Source organism: Acanthopagrus latus, chromosome 10 (genome assembly GCF_904848185.1).
Source record: "Acanthopagrus latus isolate v.2019 chromosome 10, fAcaLat1.1, whole genome shotgun sequence".
Taxonomy (NCBI): Eukaryota; Metazoa; Chordata; class Actinopteri; order Spariformes; family Sparidae; genus Acanthopagrus; species Acanthopagrus latus.
The window spans coordinates 20312927-20338125 of NC_051048.1; the positions used below are offsets into that span (position 1 = coordinate 20312927).

Below are 25199 nucleotides of genomic sequence, written 5' to 3' on the forward strand. Positions count from 1 at the left end.
GGAGGATGCCAACCCTTGATGTACAGCTCCTGTGTTTACATTCCCAGGGTCCAGCACCACCTCATCTTCTCCTTTGCTCGCCGTCTCTTTTCAGCGCTCCCTCCCTTTCACAGTTGAGTGAGTGACAACTACCCTTGGAAATTAACTCAGTCGGGTGGCGGGGCCAATTAAACCTTGTTGCCCTCGGGCAAAACCAAACTGTACTGTGGAACAAACCACGTGAGGCTGCGGATCACTCTGCTGTGATGATAGGGGAAGCCTGTATGATTAGCTTGTGTGTGGGATAAAGATTTTGATATGCAGAAGACATATAGGCAAGCATGGATCCATCTGAGAGTGGCATGAATATGCATCGAGGACGAGAGGAGGGAGTACGAGGCCAGGTCTGAGCCAAGGCGCTGACTGCCTTCCTGTCTCACTCATATTGCTCCGCAGCAGCAGCCAAGCTCAAGTTTGTGTTGGCAGCGGATGGGTACTGTCGGATGATTCCAATTCACGCCGAGTTCTTGCTCTCCCTTATGCACACACACGAGCAAAGTGAAACTCACGACCATATACCGACGCACAGTTTCTGGCCTCCCCCACTCACACAACCCATATGCCAGACGGACTCTAGCTTTATGTATCCTCTGCATATCAAAAATTATCAACGCATGATATCCACAGACACCACACACGCTTTAATATAGCTCCTCTTTTTTCAGTGTGTGAAAGCATATAAGGCCTCATGCTGTCTGCAGAGGTCTCTGGCAGTGGGCCAGACAAAACAAGGCAGGCGAAATAGACTGCTGTCTGACCGTGCTCCCTTATGGACACTGGATACACTCTAGACCTGCTACAACACGCACGGCACATTGCACGGACGGATACAAAGCAACAGCTGCTTTAAACACAATATACGGTCAGTCACTGCTTTAAGCTGTGAAGCAGCCTCTTGACTTAATGCTGTTTAAATGACACTCCCCAGGCTGTTAAGAAATTAGTAAAAGACCACAAAAACACAATTAGTTCTAAAACATTATATGTCAAATGAAAATGGATTCAACAGCAATTCAAAACAACAACAAATCCTCGAACAAAGGCGATGGCTGGCAAATAATTGAAGCAAGCACTCTGAACTTCCTTTCAAAAAAAAAAAAAGAAAAAAAAAAAGAAAAACCCTTGAACTTAGAAATTTTGGGTTACAAATCAAAGACTAGCTCAGATAAATCCCACAGGGGTTGAATGTGTGATTGTAGAGGAGACACACACACACACACACACACACACACACACACACACACACACACACACACGTGCAGAAACCACATGAAAGAGACAGTGTGGTGCAGGAGCTCCACCACCCCTACTCACAGTTTTCTGAGTGCTGGCAATCCGAGGAAAGCGCCTGGTTCAATATGACTGATCATGTTACTCCGCAGGTCCCTGTGGAAGAAAAAGCGAGAATTTTAGGTTGTGAGCACTTTAACCAGCAACAAAACACAACCCCGATTCCAAAAAGGAATTGGGATACTGTGCCATACATGAAACAGAGAGGGATAAAATGCTAATCCTTTTTGACATTCACTCAGTTTAAAACAGTACAAAGACGATATATTTAAAAGGGGCTCTATGTAGTTTTGGAGAGAAAATTTGAACTCATATTCACAATAGTATTGAAGCAATAACAATAAACTCAATTCTGTCTCTGCTGATTCAAATTTCTGCCCCAAAACTACGCAGTGCACCTTTAAAGTTTTACCTCATCAACTTCATTGATTTTTGTAAATATATGCTTATTTGATATCAAAGCACTTTAATGTGACTGCTGCAAATTCTACATGTGAGCATTTTGTTGACATTATAGGTGAGAGTTATGAAATATTACAGGCACAAATGCATCAACACTCGTAACAACGTGGTTACAACACACGGAAAACAGTACAGTGCACATGCATTTCGTTTTTCTATCCAATGGCAACAACCCCTCCCACCAACCTCACCCAGCGATCATCACCACACAGCTGTTGTCACTGACAATCTGACCGTCAAGGTGCTCTGCAGCTCCCACACGCCCCACACACAGACACGCTCTCAGACCTCCCTCTCCTGAGGTTCAAAGGCTTGCGGTCACAGAATTCCTGCAGCGCTCACCTGCACTGGCACTGCCGAGTCACTCATTACAGCGGAGGTTCAGGAGGCTTTCTAGTCGCCACCTGAACCCACACAAAGGGCCTCTGGGTAACTCTGCCCGTTTGATGTCGAGGACCTGTCATCTGACGGTGGGTAGGTGGCCATAGATAAGTCATAGACACAAAAAAAAAATCTTATGCTTGTGAAAGCTTTTGATGTTAGCTAGCAGACTTGGCTTCTCTGTGCAGGGGTGTTGAAAGAAAAATGAGAAGGCAGCACAAAGAACTCAAATAAAATCTTACAACCAGTTTTAGGAGCGTCTATTGGTTGTGAAAACTGCCATGTTGAGTCCAATTTGTTCGTTGCTGAAGCCAATTCATTTTTATGTAAACTTTACCTGGATGTGCAACTGTTCAGGTTGACAAAAAGCATCTCCTGAGTCCGACTAATCAATCAGGAGAAAAGCTCAGATATGCAAGCAACAAATTACAGAGAACAATGACTAAGACTGTCAATACTGCTGATATTCTGACATGTATGCTCATGCATGTTCATTAAACATGAGAATTATGCACATCCATACACACTGTATGCAAGGTTTTATGCCATTTTAATAAAAGTAACTTCTGTAAAATTCCAATAGTAAGAGGAATATCTAAAGAACCTTGGAGAAAGATATCTGCAGGTGGGCCTCACAGTTCAGCTATCAGTCACACTGGTGAACCTGTAAAATTGCCCTGAGTAACCACTATTACTTATTACTAAAAAACACCACTGTAGCTCTGATATCCTAATACTAGTGGATAAAATATGGGGAGTCAGAGTGAATCAGTCCATGCTTAACCATCCATAGCTGCACTTCAGATTCCAAAGACCGCTGACCACACATGACCTGGCACCTTTTAAATCTATTTGCAGAGGGAGAAAAAAATGCCAGGTTTTACTCGACTTGCTCAAATTGAAATAGCTGGCTGGATATTTCTCGGTGCGTTCCAGAACTGTTCTCGAGCTGGCCCCAAACCAAAGGGTGGTTTTGCAGCTGCTGCCATTTTAGTGGCACACGAACTTGCTTCCAAAGGTGTCATTTATAACAATATTAAAACTCACACGACATGGAGTAGAGATTAATTGTAGTTCTTTTTAAAGTATGTTTTTGGCATCATATTATGGCAGAAGGTTATATACTGTTTATATGTAAAGGGTTCCTGGAATCACACTGACATTACCTCAGCGCAGAGAATAACTGAGGTTATTGAACAAGCCTCCTTGTAAATAGATAATAGCAGAGAACTCATAAAAAAACACTTTTCTTCTCAACTGCACAAACTGACTGAAAGAAATCAAGCTCATAGTGAAACTATTTACCTTCTGTGCACAGATTCATATACGTATGGCCACTAGCTTTTGGTATCTCATATAAGCAAACTTGAGCAGATAGGTTACTACTTTTAAAACACTTCTCTCCTTGTGCTACCTGTGTACTGTAGCATTTTCTATTACATCTTAATTGTGGTTTGTGGAAACAATGGTTGTGGCTGTGTTTCAGGGCAACAACAGGTTAACTTTACCTATTTAGTATGCAATAGATTACAATGTGATTGATTTGACAAAAGTAATTTTGTAGCAACAATATATTGAATGTACTGAATTGAACAAGGGGACTTAATTGCTTATGACTTAAACTTTTCATCTGTACAAAAGATGAATAGTCTGGCTTTAATCTCACTGGTTGACAGTGTCTTCCCTTCAAAAGGTGCACTAAGTAAAAGCAGCGTTGCAATATAAATTTATAACTAACTTTATATTTATGCTTAACTTGCTTACATACTTACTTCCACATGTATTGTGCAATTTCTGAATAGACAACAATGAATTCTTCAGGAAACACTGCACACTAGAGCTGTTATCCTTGCTCTGTTTTCCACAATAAGCATTCCTCCACGGCAGCGGATTTAGTAAGGAATTAGCATGTGACAGTCGCCTAGCTTGGCTCCTATTTCTATGAGGAGAGTGATAATGGGGATTCTGTGTGGCTTATTTCCAAGCAGGGGCACCTTTGGCCCTGACAAAACACAGCGGTCTCCACAGTTACTTTGCAATTTCACGCAGAGTGCCGGATAGGCGTAATCGATTCTCTACCCCTCTCTGGCACTCACAGCCAGCTGCTGTCTCAGTCTTCACGACTGCATACAGGCAGTCCAAATGAGGGAGATTTTCTTTGTGGACTAAGGGGGGAAAAAAGAAGCTGTGAAGGCGGGAGGAAGGAGGGGTGGAAGGCAAGATGGAGAACTTCGGCGCATTCAAACAGACTTGAGAGTTTTGGGCGGTGGGGGTGTGGGGTAGAGGAACATTTCAGAGAGGGAGAGGCTTCAGCATGCAGAGTGTGTTTGGGAATCGTACCGCTGACACCTCTGGCCTTGGCTTGGCCTCATTACAATGACAAAAGCAAGCAAGCCATCTAGCAATCTCGCTTCACTGGTCGAGAGTGGACAAGAGTGGGGTGGGGTCTGTGAGGCACAATGGGGGCTGCTTTTGAAGGTAAACTTGCCTGTGGATTGATGCAACGGCAGCCAGAGCAGACTTTACAACCAAGTCGACTGGCCATTCACAGACAAAGCACATAAGTGCCTTAAAGGCTTTCTTGGTGGAGAAAGATCAAAGCTTTTTTTTTCCTTTTACACATTCAGTACACAGTCTCCTGTATATCCTCTAGCCCTGACCTCAAAAAACTAACATCTGACCCAATTCAAAAGCCCACAAGGAAATCTCCTGCAAATCTATAAACAATCAAGGCATATAAAAGTCTCATGAAATGGGAGTCCTGCTGGACACTTTCTCAGAACATATTATGACCAAAGATGAAAAGGAAAGCAACACTGCAGGTGGTGTATAATGTTAATGCACAAAATCAAAATTTGAAGTCTAGCTGTGAACTGTATCAGCAGGGGCCAAGCAGATGACAGTTGTAGAGTGACATGCTGTATTTGTTCAACAATGGTGCATGCCGAAATTGACAAAAAAAGTCTCTAGTGTCTTGCAAAAACACAAATACAGCCCCAGAAGCCCCAGAAAACAGGAAAACTAATAATCTAAATCTAAGAAGATTAAAATCAGTGGGCATTAATGATCAGTTGTATCAGACAAGGCTAAATGCCTCATATACGTCTGTATTCCTGGTCTTTTAAACCAGACCTGGAAGCACAACAGGGAAAACATGCCCTTAGAATTCCAAATCAATGCAGTAATGTGTTAGTGCAGCCTTGGGTAAAAGCACAGCCATTAATGGTCTGGTTATTTTATCTGCATGAAGCCATTCCGGAGTGATAAATCACCCACGGCCCGTATGTGCAGGCACAGAGCCATTTTCTTGAAATCTCTGTAGGAAGAGAACACGGGTGATGACATTCCAATCTCCAAAGTCAGAGTCACATGACATGGATGACAACTCAGAATCTCAGAGAACATGCATGACTATACCAATAAACGTCTGCACCACCGAGATCTAATTTCCCCCTCCCTCTCACGACTTTGCCACAGTTTCTTCCCTCAAAAATGTTCTCCTCCAAGATTAAGTACAGACAGCTTGTGTTATACACTTGTGTTACCGTATCTTGGAGAAGCAATGAGGTTGTATATATGTTACTTCTCTAAAAGGGGCCACATCCCCAGAATACTTCAGCAGCTGTATGTTGAGAGTATGTCACCAGGCAGACAACAACCAGCCCTTGGGGCTGTACCTATAATTAGCCTTTTCTAGTACCATCTCCAGTCTCCCACCACTGACTGATAGTCTTGACTGAGGCTAAGTGCTGTGCGGACGCCTACCCATTTTCTATGACCTGGATGTTCCACTGGCATGAGGCCAATGTGAGTTTTACAAACCTCCGATTATACAACTTCACTTGTGCTGTATGATGGAGGGTTCCTGCTAATGCACTCGTAAAGATACATATGATGTGAAATATCGGGAGGCCCCACCATTGTGAATATCATAGGTAATATTTCATGGAAGCATAGAGCTTTAATGTCCACTTTGTGAGATGTAAACATTGTTTTTTAAAAAGCTAAGATTAATCATAAAGATGTTAGTCTTAATTCAAGCAGAAATTTCAACTGCCAAAGTAAGTTTGACTGACTTATTAATTCTTCTAGGAATTACAGAGTTCCTAAAATGATTCTTGGGACACGTTACTGGCGCTATCACAATATAGTTATGATGCAATACTAGATACATTGCAATACAATCATCGAGATTTCTGTGTAACTTAGAAAGATACCATTAAAAAAAGCAGTGTAATTATTCACTGCACTGTCATGTTGATATTTTGTTAATATTTTGTCCCACCCCATTCATTCTCATGCATAAATGTACTCAATGCATAAATACTTACAATTTTTCCAAAGTAGACAATCCAAAGAAGGATCCATTCCTGAGTTCCTGAATCTTATTGTTGTTCAAAATTCTGTGGAGAGAAAAAATATGCATAAACACAAAGAAATGAAAAAGGAACCACAGCACTTAAAATCGTAAGAAAAAAAGACCATAACATAATGGATCATTTCTGTTCTCTTAATATAAAATACAGTCTAATGTCTTTTACTGCAACAAAACCAGCTGTGTGTGACATTTTATTTCCAAGATACTGTGTTATTGATGGCAGCTTGTGTGTTTCTGTTAATTTATCATGCAAAGTCCAATTTAACATGAACACCAAAATTACTGTTTGCCATATAGCAGTAGTTAGGATAGGAGAGGAAACGATCCACAGCACCCAAAGGACTGTGTGTTAATTAAATTGTGAGAGTGGATTCAAAAGGATGTAGTGCCTTGTCCAACAAGTGGAACGGTGCCACGCTGCTACTTGTTGACGGATAACAATATTAAGTCTCACTCTTTGTCTTCTAGCCACTCTTTGCTTCCATTCACAGATTGTTTCCCGCCGCCAGGAAGAGATCAGAAGGAAAACAATGTGAACTTCAGCCGAGTATATTCTTTCATGATGATCTGGCAGCATCTGGCAGAGCTCTTGAGACAGGTAGCCAAAATAAGATGAAGAGTGACGTTTCTGTGAACCCTGTTTAACTTTAACAGGTAGACATCATAATCTGATCTGTAGCAGCAGAGCAGTATGACTCACTGGTGATACACTTGCAGATGTGTTTCTTTCCTGTAACAAAGTTAATGTACCAACAACAAGAAATCCATGTTTTTGATGAGGCAAACTGACTGAAAATCTCTAGTTGGGCTTACATCACGTCATTCAGTATTTCATAGGACAACCAAACAAAAACCCAATGTCTACAGAACAGGAACAATACAAGCAGCAAATACACATCCTGTTATGAGAAAATCTGTCATCATTCTAAACTTTATCACCACAAAAATAAAACTGAGCATGAGAAAACCTTCAAGTCCAAGTGTGAGATCTTGATCGCTTCCTCCCTGGTAATAAACCAGATTTTATTATCCAGTTTATTCCCTGCTCATAGCACAGGCCGATTCTCTGCATAATAAGCTGTAAAACCAAGCTCCACTTTCTGTGCCCAAGTCCCTGAGAGCCCCAGTCTTTTGCCCAAACTACTCCCAAAAGGGTCTGGGAAATCAATAGCACTGTTAACTCCCAGCAGAAAACCCAAGCAGGGACTTGTGGTTAGGCGTATGTTTCTGGCCAACAAGGGGGGGATGTGGAGGGTGACATACATGCTAGTGGCACCCACAACGCGGGGCCAGATTGGAGTCATTATGGGGTGTTGAGGGGTTGTTTTATTACAGGGTTGGACAGTGGAGACTCATTGGAGATTTGCTGCTTGGCTCTCTGCCGCTCAGAGAGAGCGCGCACACAAACAGTTCCTGTGTTTTGCAGGCCTCCGAATACTGAAATGGCAGATGTTAAAACATGGTGATGTACAAGGCTGCAAATTCTATCACTGCCTGTGTACACATGATGTGATGATCTAGGCAGAGATGCTGGGCCTCCCAAGATTGTGGTCACAAAAGCCTCACTTATATTGAAAAATAGTTAGAATACCAATTGGATGGATTTACCTCGAGCCCTGTGTGAATTTAGGAATGTGGTTCTCAATCAATATAATAGTGCACAAAAACACCTTACAAAACTATAGAACTGCAGTTTGGGGAAGCTCATTAGGTTTGGCTGAGGCTGCTGGCACCAGAAATTAAGGAAGCAACTATTTCAGTTTGATGCCAGTTTGCAGTCGTTTTTATTTAGAGGTCTAACAACACAAATTTGCCTCAAGCAGACAACCCTCGGTTCGGATAAAATCAAAACTTCCCCCCGAAAACGGCCGAAACTTCAGGAAGAACAACAGAGGATGTGCTGCCAAACAGATACCACACGAGTCACATGACCTTCTCTCCACTATGTTGATCATCTTTAATCTGAGACTGTCAATCACTCTTTTTATTTGTCATTGCAAGCCAATTTACAGGCGTACAACTAATGCAGAAATAAGACTGACAATGTAACCACAAGTGAAAAAATAGATGATGAAATCATCTATCTTTCTTGGTAATCAGTTGAAACTGGCTGCATAAATACACATTTCTAGCCTTGTGACTCTACGGGTTGTCAAAATAAATCTGTGAAATAGAGTTCCGCTGAGAGTCATGAGCCCTTTTTCTTGCCCTCTTTCCGTCCTTCCCTTCTTTGCTTGCTTGACCCTCCTTCCTTCCCTCTTCCTCCTGACAGCATTGTGACCTTGGTATGTTGGAAACTGCTTCGGCTGCAAAATTCTTCTTCGCACTTGCATCCGTGAGAAAGAAATACCAGTGCTGACTATATGAGCAAGGCACACGCTCAAAACCTCAAATCTGCATGGTGATTATAGCGATTTAACCACCAGCATTGTCACTGGCCTCAGGACGTCTGGAACTAGACTGTCTGCTTCCTCACTGTCTGTCTCTGGACGTCGTCTGAGGTCTCCAGGCAGTTGAAGTGTCCATGGAATTTCTTCGGGCTAGGCCTGAGACGATGGAGGAGGGGAGTCTCCCTTATCTTGATGCATAGATAAAACCTGCTTGAACTCAAGCCCAGAACAAGCTGCAGGGGGATCCGACCAAATCTCACATCCTGTCCCCTGAGATACCAAAGCTATAAATCTAAACAACATTTATGGAAAAAGCTGTCGCTGAAACCAGAATTTCTACTCGGAGTCAGGGAGTAATATAAAATACATTGGCCTAGATTTCATCTTGTCCTCAGAGTGAGTAAATACGAGACTATTGAAGGTAGTCCTGAGTCCTTTTTTACTTACACCTGTGAAAGCATTGGTATCTGGCCGTGGGCAGATAATCCAGAGAGGGACTACAAATGGCCAGTCACTAGACAGCCCCCTCACGGGCAAATAGTGTTTTAAGGACAAAGCTAACCGATGCTCTCTCAACACTTTCTTTATGCTCAGGAGGCTTTTAAACAAAGGACTCCCAAGAGCGGAAGGCTGTAACCCTTCAACGGGTTTTCAAATAAGTTTCAGGCTGCAGTTGAGCTCATAAAAACCCTTCTAGAGTGACTTCCTCTGAATATAGTGGATGGAAAAGTGGGCCTCATCTCAGGTGGAAAAGGGAACTGGTCCAATGGCTGAGGTGCTGCGACGTGCCAAGGTAATTCTTGCGGTTATCCAGCACTTTCTTGTTCCACAAACGATCCAAGTATGAAGATTTTTCCTGCAGTATTTGGATTCATTTTGAGAACGGACACCAAAGGGTAGTAGGATTTTTCTTTCACATGTGGCTGAGGTAATTTCAAGTCATTTAAAGGGATTCTCTTGCATTGGAGCAAGCTAAAAGGGGGCGCTTGTCATACAAGGTCTTTTTACCCCTGCATTCTTGTAAGTTGTACTTGCAATATCCTCTTTCAGCACCCAACGGGCCAAGCCATTAGAGGAAGGTATTCACCGTATAGTTTTCTGCCTGAATGGAAAAATGATCCACCATGCAAACACTAGGATAAAAGCAGATGAGCAGTAAAATTTACACAGATGAGAAGGCGTTACACAGCCTTAGCTCATGTCTGCACACTAAACTGAAGTGCTTGTCTGGGATTAAATGAGACTTGGGGCAACCTGGCAAAGTCAAAGCCCAACAGGACTATGAAATGAACGGCTGTGAACTGACTAAATGTGCAGCTGTCAGTGCCTCGCCTTTGGGATTTTGCTTTCTTCTGCAAACACTACAGAACTACTATGAAAAGCACAGGGGCATTCCTTTGGAGCAATGGTTTGCCTTGAAAGCAACAAAAACAAATCCTCTTAAGACATGCATGACAGCAGGCACCTGTGGTCTAGTTACAAAGGCACTTCAAAAGGCCTCGCAGCATAAAATAGTGGCTTTTTAATGTTGTGAGGATTAAACGAAAAGATGATTGACATAAGGACTCATCGCGCATTCCAAACTGATGTGTCTACAGGATTTCTTTAATATCTGAAATCCAAAGGGAAACTTCTCCACATGCCTGACCTGAAGGAAGTGAAGTCTCAAGAAAACCAGATGAGAATTTTTCAGTTTGCACTGCTGTGAAACAAGACAGTTTACTGCACTCCGAAGTGTCGTCAAACCGAGGGCGCTTTTCCTGCAGCGAGGGAGGAAATCCCTGCTTTCTTCCTGACATTAATCCTGTGCTGCTCTTTCGAGGCCAAAACCAGGTGCGCTTGTTTGCTCTGTGCAACCCAGGTGCTCCTGTGAATGGATCCCGATTACACTAAAAAAGACCTGCAAAGAAATATGAGCCGTGCGAGTACAGAAAGCTTAAATATAGTCGGTTCCTGCTTGCGTGCATAATGTAGGCTGACATTGAAAGAGGTACACAGAAATAAATGGTCACGTACACACCCATACAGACGACTCACACAACCTGATTTATCCTTCCATGTGAGGCAATCATTGAAGTCAAGGCCTCGTATTTTAACCGAGGCCTACACTGACATGGGAGAACAGGCCAGCTGTAAACACATTTGTGTCATTTCCTCTCGGATTACTTCGGCATGCGGCATCATTGGTAGAGCACAAATGCGGGGAATGCGTCGCTCATTTTTCCTCTACAGAGAGGCATTCAGAGCAGCGCTGCATGCATTCTCTCTCGGGCTAAACTCAAACCAGCAATTATTAAAGTCTGGCAATATAATAGCTCCTGAGCTCCTTTAACTGCTCATGTACAGACAGGAGTAGTTAAAATTAAGGATGAGGTAAAAGTAAGTCCCATCACGTGAGAGTATCTGGGGTAATTCTTCTGCCGTGGAGTAAAACAATTATCCCAGTGGTTGAATAAGTTCACCATAGCCTTGAGGCAAGTTGAGACATTTCTGAAAGAAGTGAGCTTGTGGTTTGAATCTCTTTCTTTTGTGATGTTCTCTGAAATGCCAGGCTTAAATATTGACTCATTAAAACCCAGACCACTGATGAGGTAAACAGGAAATGTTCAACACAAAGGAAGGGGGACAAGTTTTAAGAATGCAGTGGGTGTTTAAAAACACCAAGCTTATGAAGCTGTTTCAGACAAGCTCTTTAAGACACACGACAAGGTGCTTCAACATACAAACTGAAAAACATCCATGTCAACAGGGAACTATACTGCCACCAGCCATTACATTAGCAAAACAGCATTATCCTTAAAGCATGGAGATGAAAACATCAGGTCAGGCATTTGGTTTTATTTATTTTTGTAATGATGTTTGGATGGAAAATGTTGGTTGGCTGACACTAGTTAGATGCACATGACATTTAGATCCAGATCTGTTTGATAAGCATATCTTGGAGAACAAAGACTCTGAAAGTTGCAAACTGTCAACATCTCTTTCCAGAAATCACAGAGCTGTTAAAATGCTCGAACCACCACAGTTAATAAAATCTACAGACTTGTCCTTCTTGAAATCAAAGTCAATAATAACGTTGAAGCATTACACACTTAAATGCTCTGCAAAACAGTTACTGCCTCTCAAGCCACAAGAGTTTGTATTAAAATGACACCCACAATTTTATACGATCACATCACGTGTGAAAGGCGAAAACAGGGTGGAAACGGTTTTGGCTTAACAAGGACAAATAATTGCTGGAAGTCTTCAAGTTTGAGAAAGGTTTCACGTAGGAAGCTGAGACCCCTGCTTTGGTTCACTGCAGTCCAGACCAGCTGTGTCTCGGCCACAGTCGATCCCACCACGAGAGAGCCGTAAAACAGTACTGACACACCTACTGAGAGGGCTTGCCGATTTCACAAGTCATAAATTAACACACAAAAACTGTGCAGTCAACATAAATTGCAGTTTCATAGCCTCTTGTGTCCACAGGGAACTGTAGAGAGAGTTCTACTTGAGCACAGTTTGGTTGTTTTCCTATGATGGATGACAACAAATGTCCAGAAATACAAAAGTGGAGACTGGAAGGAATTCCTGAAAGTTGCACTGCCTTCTTGCTGTGCTCTCTAATTAAACCTTTCTTGTTCTTTAGAGGCCATCCTCCATGTTACAGTGCTTAGGCTCAACGCTAAATCATGAGGAGCCCGGCTCAACCTCCTATCCATCACTGTTGCAGCAGGATGACAGACTCCAAGCTCACTGAAGATATAAACATAGAGCAAATATCAGGACTAGATGGAAGGCTTACAATATGTCTTTAGAGCAGGCTGCAGCCGACAGAGATCAGCATTTCAAATTGTATAAATATTTGAAGGGGCATTAGAATAACTCCAGATCATGAAGAAGAGGGGAATGGGAATCAGGAGTGAAGCTTCTGCAGTTGATTAGTCAGACTGACTTATTCAAGACTTTGCCCATGTGGTGCATTTGCATCTGTGGGAAGCTTCTACATCAGCTCCTGCACCATCACAACATGCAAGTGTTCAAGCTAATTTGGAAGTGCATGGAGATGCAATTCAACTAGCTGCTCGATGAAAAAAAACTGACAGTATGGAATGCCAGTGAGGAGGAAGTTGATGCCTTAAAGGAAATTCAGTCTTAAACAGAGGCATTTAATCTGTTTCACTGACACTGAGCGGTTGGCAGGTGTTCAGCTCCACCCAGGATGCACCACGCTGGCCTAATTTGAAGTTATTCAGTTCCAGTAACTGATAAGACGGTTGTCAAGTCTCCAAGCTTTAACGACGCCCCCGAAGAAACATGGTATCACAGACAAAAATGTTGGTGAATTTCTACAGTTTTTAAAACCAACACGTCCATGCGCCTGCTTTTCCATGCTATGGCAGTGTAATTCTGAGAAAGGAGGAAAAAAAACTGGACTTACTGCTCATAGTTCTCTGCAAATGTACTTAAATAATATCCTGGAATGACTTCAAATCAGTATGTATGGAGAGTAGATTTAAAAATCCAAAGAGCTACAGCTTTGGAGAGGGCTTCAAAGTATCGTGTTTTGTGGTAAACAGGTTAAAACATGCTCACTCACTCATACCACCCATTCCCTCGCTTTCTTCCCCTCCCTGGAGTCTATTATTTGCTTTCTAGTCCTGCATCCTGCCCTGGTCTTCTCATATTTCCCCCCATCGCTCACCACCACCACCACCACAAAGCACAAGTGCACTGGACTGGTCTTCTCGTATGTGAAAGTGTGTCTTTTTGTGAGTCAGATCTGTAGAAGCATTTAATGACTTCAGTCGATGAGGTCATGGACAGGTCTGTAAAGGAACTCTGTGCTGTGCTCAATCAGTTTCTCGGTATGTGTGGGTGCTTTTCATCCTTTATGTGTTGCCAGGGCGGCCACACAATGACCATATCAATAATGCCGATGGTTGAGCTGGAGGACAATCAAGAACGAATGCTGCCTTTGGGTAAAGAAGTTAACATTTATTCAGCTGAATGCTGGCGCTTAATAAGCCACAAAGAACCAAAGTAATGGCTGTAGGTAGACGTGCAAAACTTCAGGCTCTGGGGATGAAGTAAAGTTTTGCATTTTTCAAGCACTTTCATTGTACGTAAAACAAAAATAACTTTAGACTCAATGTGTCTATTGTCACTATAAATGGAATTGATTACATATTTTGATCATGATCATTTCATTCTCTCGATGTCAGAAGGCCTCACATATGATGAAGGGAGCATTTTACTTCAAATATTTAGTGATTGTGTGGATGAAACACCAGATTATCTTTACTATAGTTAGTCTATTTGAAGTCAAGCGTGTTCTAAACTTTGTACAAACCCTGAAGTCGTGCTGAGGAGTACCGAAGCTCTTCACAGACTAATTCTAACCCTGTCATAGAGTGCATACGTCAGCCGGTGTGTAAAAAACACCACAGGGATTAACTCAACAGCCAGCGAGCTCTCGTATCTATTTAAAAAAGCCTTGGGGACATGATAGGATGTCTCGTGTGAGCACTGATTTAGTGCGTCTTCCTGTGTGTGAATCACTGCAGTACACTGGAGGAAGACAGGCGGTTACTGTTGCATATGGGTTTACATTTACACCATCATAGTGTGCTGCTTCTGGCGAGTGATGTATGGCTGACAGAATGAACGCTTGTCAAGACACCTTGTTGTTGATAAAGTACATTACTGAAGTTAATCACACAACTTATACAAGTACATACTTGTCCTTTTGGTAAAACTGTAGCACCAAATAAAGTGTTTATAAGTACACAACACGGGCATGTAGTCCACACACAGACTTAAACAGAGGTGGATCAGTGTTGAAGCCTAGAAATGAAACTAAAAAGGTTGAAACTTTAGTGTGAAACTGATTTAAGAGACATAATGTGTTTCAATCAGGTTACTCACAGTGTGACGGTCCTGTTGGGGAAGGAGTCCGGGGGTAACACCTGATGGAGCTCCATGTTGCTGCACACCACCTTCCTGTCGGACCCCGCCGGGCTCTTCCCACCGCTTTTCGGCCGTTCATCATATAATTTGCAATCAGACGATGATGGCACCGAGGAGCCGCCGCCGCTCAGCAGCAGGATCACAAACAACTGCCACAGATCCAGCCTCATTTTCTCACACGCCGAGGGGACAATGTTTCGATTCAAGACGAGTAGTTAGCACTGAAATCCAGACCCCGTTACAGACCCGAATGAGACCTGAGCCAGTATCTTGTTTGGCTCAAGTGAGGCTTCCTCCTCCATTTCTCGCAGGGCTTTCCCTTCGCTCGGGGAAGAGGTGTTCTCCTTCTTTGTCTGCCAAACGACTCATTTATAATGATTCCCTTTCCATCCCGGCGTGGTGTTCACGTCCGCCAACTCCACTGGTCTGACGTGCCGAGTGTGCTCACCGGTTGTTGGGGAACTTGTCCAGTTGTTGGGAGGGTTTCTTTGTTGGCCCTGGCGTGGGGTCCAGTTCACGGTGCCGTCTCTTTTTTTTCCCACTGGAGGCGGCTGCGGTTGTTCCAGGTTATCCACACGTACTAATAACTTCAGGAAACAGGGCCAGGCTTTTTTTTTCTTTAAATTACACCCACTTTTTCCCCCCTCAGAACTTTGGACTGTGCGCCGAACCAAACAAGAGCGAGTAAACTTTCCCAGCCTCTTCTCTCCCAGCCACCAACAGGAAATTACTCCGGGAGGAAAAAAAACACACACACACACAAAAGCGATACGACAACACCTCCTCAGCTAGCTGAGCTGCTAGTGCTCGAAAAACAACAAAGTTAAAAGCTCCTCAAACTTAAAGAAGAGTATCCGACGTCTTTTTTAATTTTTTTTTTTTTTTTTTGCTCCACTGCGTCTTTTGGAAAGTATTCAAACGCCAGTTGTCTGTCCATTGAGAAGTCCTCTTCCCCTGGTCCTGCCCCGGCCAGGACCCACTGACGGTCAAGTCCCATCATGGAGTTCCTACCATATCCGGCCTGCCTTTCAAAATAAAACCCCAGCACTTTAATGGTGTATTCAGGTAGCTGATGAATAAAAAATACACTTTGAAGTTACTTGTCTACATCACATTTTCAATGTTTTTTTTTTTTACTCCACTTGGCTTACGTTTATCACACAGACAGTAGATAATAATGTCTATAGAAGAGTTACATTTTAGCTCCTCTTTGACCAGCTTCTATAGCAAAATGCAGCAAATGCAATTCTCTAATGTTTCATTAGTAGTCTGCTTTTTTTCTTTTAAGATTCTCAGTATTTCTCTTACTTACAACTGGAATTTTGAACACAGGACTTCCACTTTATAGTGGTTTTGTACTTTGTCCTTTTCCATTGTCACTTCGATCCACCCCTGCTCCTCTAGTTCGCTGTGCACATAATAACCATGAAAGATTAATCTGCACAAGGAGCATAAATCCAATCATATCTTGTAGCTATATGAGGAAGAAGGCATTTATTTAGCTGATGAGGATTTGTTTGCCCTTTGGCAACAATCCGTTTTCTTTGTTATGATCAGGGAGAGTGACTCACTTCATTCTATAGAAAAGTGGATCAGAGGATTTGCACTGAGGTGATCACAGGTCAGGGAACATTATGCCCTCAGGCTGTCATGCTTTCACCTTCACTAGCATATTTGTTTTCAGGACCTGCCAGGCTTTGTGTTCTTTGACTTGCAACCTCTGACCTTTTTTGTCTGCATACAGGACATCGCATTGATGTAATGGATGATACAAAAACATATTCCCATCTCACTCCTTTCAGTCTGATCATCACAGCCTATGAGAGGTTATTTAATGGTTATTTAAAGGATTGAAAAGGTCAGGGGAACATTTTGGAATGGAATAGTATATGGGCTCTTAATTACGATTATACTTTGTTACATATTTGTTTTATTTATTTTGTTGCTATATAACTAAGCTAATTTGACATCATTTGTTGTGTTAGCAAGACCAAATAGCTAATTTAAACACATTTCCAAGTGGTATTTTTAAAAATGTTTTGTAAGGATTCATTATAAACATTTCTATTTTTTGATAAATTGTTAAATCGAAACATGTACAGAAAAATAACACCCAAAAACTCACAAAGTAAAAGCTGTCCGGACACACAGTCCAAACTTGATGGACTGCGCGCTCTCGTGCTGCATTCAAGTACTCCTTTGTAAATTTGTAGATCCGTAATCGTGAGGAAAACTTTTAGGCGAAAACCGAAAGACTAAGACTACTATTAGACTAATGTAAATTTTTAAACGATTTTTATTAAGCGAATTTACCCACAGTATTCAAGGTGTGCAACAGGACCAAAGAGATGCGAGGTGAAAGCATGTTAGGTCATTGTGTTTTGAGTTTTCCGTGGTTTGTGTCGCGATTTACGTGACAACCGTCACGCCACCTGAACGTCACATCTCGGAGTCTTTCCTGGTTGTGGGATAGTTAAGATAGCGTTGTTAGACGATACGATAATCTACACTGTGAATATAACATCTCTATGAAACATATATATTAGATAAACACTAGACAGTAAGACATCAGAACCGCGCTGATTCAACTTCCTGAAACATGTTCCCGTGTGACTTTGCGTGGGGAGCGGGAACTGCAGCTTATCAAATAGAAGGTATGTAAACAAAACGACGACATGAATGAACTGCTGATTATAGAAGGTGAAGTGGACACATATCTCACCAACATGGTGCAGTCTAGTGTAATACATATCACTGCCACACAGACTTAAGTTAAATTAGTAACAGCACCAGTATTGCTTTCGTTGAGCCCAGAACATTGTTGTTTGAATAAACTTCATCAAAGAAATGCTCTGTAGTAAGTGGTTATCGTGCATTCAGTATGACATAAAGTCTACTTTATGCTGATATTTTATTGTAACTACTGCATTGTTATAACACAATCCATAAACACCCATAGGCCACTTTATTAGGTTTACCTAGTACCTGTTCCTGTATATTTTACCTGTTCAGTTGCTTGTTAACATAAACAGATAATCAGCACCATGTCACAAAGCTGTCCTGTGGCCTCCACAGTCACCAGATCTCAATCCAATAGAGCACCTCTGGGATGTGATCCAGCTGACAAATCTGCAGCAACTGCCTGATGCTATCATGTCAATATGGACCAAAATCTCTGAGGAATGTTTCCAACACCTTGTTGAAAGTATGCCACGAAGAATTAAGGCAGTTCTGAAGGCAAAAGCGGGTCCAACCTGGTACTAGCAAGGTGTACCAGATAAACTAGCCAGTGAGTGAATACTTTCTAACAAAAAAAAAAAAACTTTCTGAAACACTAACATGACCGGCTCAGAAAGGGCTTCATTCTTTGCAGAAGCTTTGTATTTAATTGACACTAAAGGTGCAATGCGGAACAATTTTAGTTCAAATTAACTAAGAAGTAACAGACTTTATGTCAAAAACATCTGCACATGCTAACCAACTAGCCTGGTGAAGCTTCTTTGCTAGACGCCAACATTACCCTGGTAGTGCGGCTACCTGCACAGCTAATTGAGCTAACAAGCTAATAGTAGCTACAGTCATCCATGTGTATACAGAATACAGTAAGCAGCAATCAGCAGTTACTCAGGTGATGTGCTGCCCCCATGGGAGTATAAATTCAAAATGGCCAATTCTTACGTATTACACCTTTAAACTGCACAGGTAGTCTTATTATTGTGTCCTCTCCCTGAAGATGGCAGACACCAAGATACAAAGCACAAATTATTATTGTTATTTCTTTACATATAGATCTTTAGCTTTTACTATAGGAATGATATTGATTGATTACTGTTGGATTGAGCTGGCTCACAGGTCACCTCTGTTCAAAACTGACAAAAATCAACAGACAGTTACAACATTTATAATAGAAGACAAAATACAGCAGAATTTAAACGGCCCCTACTGGAGATAAGACAGAAGATACAGCCATAATGAATTCAGCGAAGTCCACAGACACACTTTAAGCCCCCCTAGAAACACTACTGTCATTTTTTTTTTTTTTTTTATGTCACCATCTTCCAAACTTTTATGAAATGAAACAACCTATTTGTGCGCATTGAGGTGGCTGGCAGGCAGACGGCAAGGGACCGAGTATCTGGGACACATTTTGTCACGAGAAAGGCGGCAGAGTGTTTGGGGAGCAGCATGGAGATGTGGGCTGTAACAGCTACGAACTGTGGGAGCAGGATCTGGAGTGTATCCAGCAGCTCGGACTGACGCACTATCGCCTGTCCCTCTCCTGGGCCCGTCTCCTGCCGGATGGGACCACACGGCACGTCAATCAAAAAGGTATTCCCATACATACCCTACCTGTATATCTAAGACAACAAAATTGAATACACTGTGTTGCTGCTTTACCCTATTACCCTATTGACAGAGTAGCTCTGTCTATCTGCCCTACAGGTGTGCAGTATTACAACAAGGTGATTGATGATTTGCTGGCCTGTAATGTATCACCCATGGTCACACTGTACCACTTTGACCTGCCTCAAGCTCTCCAAGATCAAGGTGGCTGGAAATCACCAGAAATAGCGGCCATCTTTGACAGCTATGCAAAGTTTTGCTTCCAAACATTTGGTGACCGCGTCAAGCTTTGGATCACCATTAATGAGCCCTATGTGTGCGCCAAGCTGGGCCATGAAGATGGCATCCATGCCCCGGGATTAAAAGAACCGGGGGTTGCTGCCTACATGGTGGGCCATAACATGCTGCGTGCCCACGCCATGGCCTGGCACAGCTACAACTCCTCCTATAGGACAAAGCAGGAAGGTGCTGTGTCTCTGGCCATCAACAGTGACTGGCTGGAGCCATCAACAGCAGGCTGCACAGAGGATATCTCTGCCACTGAGCGCTGCCTTGCATTTACACTAGGGTGGTTTGCGTGGCCAGTGTTTGTGACTGGAGATTATCCAGAAGTAATGAGATCTGCCATCGACGCTCAAAGTGAGAAGCTGGGGTTCAGAGGCAGCTCACGACTGCCCTGTTTCTCAAAGGATGAGCCTGCCATTTTGGGCACAGCTGACTTCTTTGCGTTGAACTACTACACGTCTCGTAAGGTGAAGCCAGGAGGAGGAAGTTGTGGAAAGATGAGTATGAAGAGCGACCGTGATGCAGAAGAAGTTTTGGATCCTTCCTGGCCTCTCTGTGGTGTTTCCTGGCTCGCTGTAGTTCCCCACGGCTTAAGGAAACTGCTCAAGTACATCAAGGTAAAACTCTAACCGGTGACTCATCTTCTGGGTAATTTTCTATGTCATGTTTTCATCACTGAAAAGTGCCTCAAACACATCGTTTAGTTTGACTGGGAATTCAATCTGCTGAAATGTGAAGTCATTTTTCTTTTTCCGTCTTGGCATCTAGTTGAATTGACCAACAGGAAGACAAATCACCTTCAACCAAACAAGGAGAACACTGTGACATTTGTTTAGTGTCTTGCTATTGATTTTGTATGCTGTAATCTCCCTTTAACACCTCCAGAAACACATTGATGCTTCATTAGTGCTGTCACATTGAATGAAACAGTTACTTTGCTGAAAGTGTTTGCAATTGCAATTTCCTGCTGTTGTGACTTGTCACAGGCCATTAGTTTGAGCTTGGCACCGTTGAAATGCAGCTAAACGGTACGGCGCAGACCGATCTGTCTCTCCCTGAAAAGCCCTGACAGCTGAGATGCCTTGTTTGACAATAATATTTGCCCTGTGACTTTCCAGGACACTTTCAGCAACCCAGCAGTCTACATTACTGAGAATGGCTTCTCGCAGGTGGGGCCACTGCAAATTGAGGATGCCCAGCGCTCCGAGTATTACAAGGAAACCATCTTGGAAGTGGCTAAAGGTAAATCTGCACTTGAAATAAATATATAGCAATTAGCAGACGTGTGAAATTATTACCTTTATTCAGCATTTTACAAACTCTCTACATAACTTGTAAAATCAGTTGTGCAGATGCTAATGAATAGCTGCCTTCCAAATTTTCCTTGGTAGAATCAATCCTATTCAGGAGGATCACATATGGTCTGTTACACCTTCACCTGTCTTGCAGTTGGGTGTAAATTTGTCAGATACAAAGATTTGTTAGAACACCATCAATTAGTTTTAAATAATATTTCGGTTTTGCTGCAAATCACTGATAAAACCCGCCATCTGTGCACTTCAGGCAAAGTCTTATTTTGAGAATCCTTGGCTCAGGTTGTGATCATTTTGATGATTATGGGGGTGGGAGTATTTATGTACATCAGTAAATACTTCAAAAACAAAGAACATTATTTAATTAAATTATTTATTATATTTTATTTTCAGGCCGTAAGACTTAGAACATTATCCTGTGAGTGAATTTGGTTGTTTTGGCACCACCATCTGGCCAATCTGTGTATTTTTTATTGCCAGAAATATTGTCTACCAAAATTGAGGAGCAGGAGGATTTATGGTTTTCTGTGAGATGGCAGAACAATCATTCATAGGGAGATAAAGGAGAAAGAGAAAACACCATTTTAGGCCATTTGGCTAGGTTACATACACATACTGTATAATAATTGAACACTGTAATTGGAGCTGGCACGAGATAAGATGATTGTCAATGAGAACAGAGTTAATACATGTCTTGCCAAGATACTTGAAGTTGTTGGGCATGAAACTAGGTGACTGTGCTCTCAAAGGGTCGACCGATTCAGGGCTGACACTGATTTTTAGTAATAAAACTGTTAACCAATAATTGGAACATATACATTTGCTGTAAAAATACAAATCAGTGATGGATTGTAACTTACCACAATTGACTGTTATTTAAGTACAAGTTTGAGGTAAAATACAAAATTGAATCTACAAAATTAACTCTGTGTTTCTATATAGCAATACAAGAAGATGGCGTCAACGTCCGTGGATATTTTGCGTGGTCGCTGCTGGACAACTTTGAATGGGCCGATGGATTCAGCGTTCGCTTTGGATTGTTCCACGTGGATTTCGGGGACGCAAAGCTAAGCCGAACCATGTACCAGTCTGGACGGGAGTACGCAAAGACGGTCATCAAATACAAAGGAGGTCGATCCAGATAAAAAGACTGTTATACATTCTTAATAAACAAGCGGCTCTCGCTCAGTGTAGATCAGAAATTTAAAGCATTTAATTTAATTCCACTTTTGAAAATGTTCAGGGAGAAAGTCCAACAAATAGGCTTACTTGGCTGCCTTTATAGAAATTCTGACTTCAGCAGGGGACGTGAGGACAAGGAGCGTTAAGTCGATTCAATGGAATGCAAATTAGTATTCTGTTCTGCCCAGTACCCAGTCAATCTGTACAAGGAGGTTTATGAAGAAGGGAGAGTCCCTCTCTGAGACAGCCAAGACAGCTGCTGCAGACACTTCACAGGGCTGAATGTATTTGTCAATGATTAAATGAAGTATTAAGGGTGTTACCATCTTGGGAAACAGCATTGTTATGCATCTTATGTGTTTAGTCATGAAGTAATTCAGTTTGGCAGTCTTCTTAAATGTACCTGTGAGAGTCAGGTGAGTGTGTCTGTTTGATACTTTGCATTGTAGTCTGAAGTTTCAGGTTGACTGGGAGGTGGAAGCCTCCCCTGATACTGTAGGGAAAATAAATCACACATTATGCAGTCCAGTTGGTCATCCTTTTCATATTTGACACAAAACTCCTGTACCACCTCAGCTATCACACTGGAAAGAGCCCATCAGAAAATCAGCTCAGTTATTATAATGCTGTCGGGCTGCATAAAACACACTCCAGTAAACTCGGACGAGATGCCAGCTGAAAGCAACAGATGTCCTGCCACAGGAAGAGAGCGCAATGCCATTTGTGTTCCGCGGACAGCTGCGCAAACTCTCTACTTAAAGGAAGAAAGGAGGGAACAAGGCGAAAAGCCTTCTGTTGATTCTTTGTGCATGCTGTGGTTAAGGTAGGATTATTTATATGGAGTGCTGAACAATGCACTTTGGATTTGCAAGGCAGAGAGAGCCACGCAGGGTTTGACATGAGTGCGTCTGAAAGAAAATGGCTACAGCGGGTCATTTTAAGGTCAAGTTGAAAGAAACCTCAACTAAAGCCAGCGTCCTATCTGCTGTTACCAGTTATCAGAATGCTGGAGAGCTGGATGAGCAGTTTGATGGCGTCTGTTTGTAAGCCTGCAGTGCCACCTTGTGGATTTAAAGATAACTACAGTTTTGAATTCATCGGCTGAGCGTGTCCTGTACTGCTCCCCCCGACATGATGTGTTTTGATTAATAAAATGCATCCTGTTGGTTTAACAATAAACAACTAAAACAGCTCCCTAACCACAATACATCACAGATTTACCACAATTAATATTTATGCTCTGAACGTGGAGGAGGTGTCATTTATATTCTGTGTTGGGAGACTTTGTTTGCATTAATAAGCATGGTGTATCGTGACATCCAGTTGGCTGTGCATACTGTTTTCAACAGATGTGAGTAATACCCTCGTGGCCCTCCTCCATCTATGTCAAGCCGAGTGAGATTCTCCTTTGTCTTATGATGAATAACAAGCTATTGTGGAAACATGAATAATGCCACTGCCGCTCGCATTAGAACTTCTTTTGCAGGCTGCTTTGAACGCAGAGTTGAACCACAACTCAACGTTAATGGAGTTCATCTAGTGCTTGCGGCAGTGAGCAGGACGCAGGATGATGGAGACGCACCGCAAAACACTCCAGCGTTTACTGAGCAGATATGCAGCATGTCAGACGGAGACAGAATCAAACAACATGTTAGTAAGAAACTGAATATTTACAATTGAGATTCACTTACCTGTGTCAGACACAAAGTCATGACTGAAGAAGAGAATCAGGTTTCCCATGATTCATGAATGCAGCCAATATGAAACTGGATTCCCGGCAAAGACTTGATTAGTAATTCCACTGACTGTCTCCCAGTATTGATGGACTCCATCTTCCTCCATCACTGGCTGCATGGGTGAAAGAACCACCACCGCTGCTGAATTGATTGAATGAAATATGAGCGAGAAGTTACCCTCCACTTAGTGAATGTTGAAATTAGCCATTTGCGGGGGGGAGAACCGAGGAATGATATGTGCCTATTGCAGGTTGGGAAAAAGCTTAAAACATTAATTAGCATTTAAATAATTCACTCCTCAAGTCTCTTCAATAGCCCAACTACGAATGTTCAACTTCAATTCATTACAGCGGGCGGAATTTATTCTGATTAGCCTGTGATGTAGAAAGTCACCGAAGGAGCCATTTCTAAATGTGCTTTCCAATTAAGCGCCAAATATATCATGTGTATAGATAAGTTGCTTTTGACAATGAATTAGTACGTTTAATTGTAACATTCAATCACATTCACTGGCGGAGATTTACCCCGAGGAACATTCTGGCAAATTACCAAGAGGGGCCCATTTGTATTGGACCAAACTTTACTCATTATGTTTTGACAGGCACTATGAAATATTCAATAACTGGGAAATTCATTTACTTATTATGAATTAACTAGATAATTTAGCTGCTGATAAACTATCTTTATTGTGAATTATAGGAGGAGGCACAATCTTGTGTATCGGTGCAGTGCTTACAGGTGCAAAGGGTATGACTTCTGGCAAATAATTACCTTTTTCTATTTACTGATTACCCTCATATGCATATTCCCTGGAGAAATCGTATAATTAGATTGTTGCTTCAATATCAAGATGAGAGACATCAGCCACTCCCTTCCTCTAGAGCGCAGATACAAATCTCTCTCTTCCCTCTCCTCTCCTCTCCCCCTCTTTGTCTGGGTGTCTCAGTCAGCTGGTGAGGGACCCGAGAGAGGCCCCAAACCACCACTCAGCCTGTCGGGGTTTTCTTTCTTTCTTTCTCTTGCTCTTATTCACTCACTCTCCGTAGCTCATCATCTTCCCCTCTCCTAATCGCATTGCTCATTTTCCATTGACAAGAGAGTATGTGGAGAGAGGGAGGAAGAAGAGAAAAAAAAAAAAAACAGCACAAACTTTCTAAATCCCATTGACCTACTTCGCCAGACATTTCACTGGGAATTCATATTAGTGCAAAAGAGTTAGAAGAAGAAATGTTTTCTCATTTCTCCCTCCTCTCCATCTTCCTCACAGCCCCCCTCCTTCTCTCTTTCTCTTTCAGCTGGAAGCCATTTTCCTCACATCCCGTATTTGATCCTGTATGAGCACTATAGTACATTATACAAGTGGATAAACGCCTTACCGTGGCATAACCAGCGGTTTGGAGCTCTGTCACCACTTTTGACAGTGGCGTAAGAAGCGTGACATCGGCGC

General features: G+C 42.3%; 2 protein-coding genes across 7 annotated transcripts in view; one reads left to right on the top strand and one right to left on the bottom strand.

The window, feature by feature from the left end:
* Window positions 1-25199, bottom strand: part of adgra3 (adhesion G protein-coupled receptor A3) — a 128361-nt gene that overhangs the window by 13908 nt on the left and 89254 nt on the right. For 5 of the 6 annotated variants that reach the window (XM_037111939.1, XM_037111938.1, XM_037111937.1 and 2 more), the window contains 2 exons: window positions 6504-6575; window positions 1354-1425 (listed from right to left, as the gene is read on the bottom strand). In XM_037111939.1, the coding sequence (XP_036967834.1) occupies window positions 1354-1409 (56 nt within the window). In that variant the 5' untranslated portion in view covers window positions 1410-1425; window positions 6504-6575. Of the gene's footprint in view, window positions 1-1353; window positions 1426-6503; window positions 6576-14850; window positions 15063-25199 lie in introns of those variants that run through there. The other variant, XM_037111933.1, reaches the window with a different exon arrangement.
* Window positions 17321-22539, top strand: gba3 (glucosidase, beta, acid 3). Its single transcript, XM_037111940.1, has 5 exons — window positions 17321-17546; window positions 18994-19221; window positions 19336-20138; window positions 20640-20763; window positions 21777-22539. Exons 1-5 carry the CDS (start codon window positions 17492-17494, stop codon window positions 21977-21979), a joined length of 1413 nt encoding a protein of 470 aa, XP_036967835.1. The 5' UTR covers window positions 17321-17491; the 3' UTR covers window positions 21980-22539.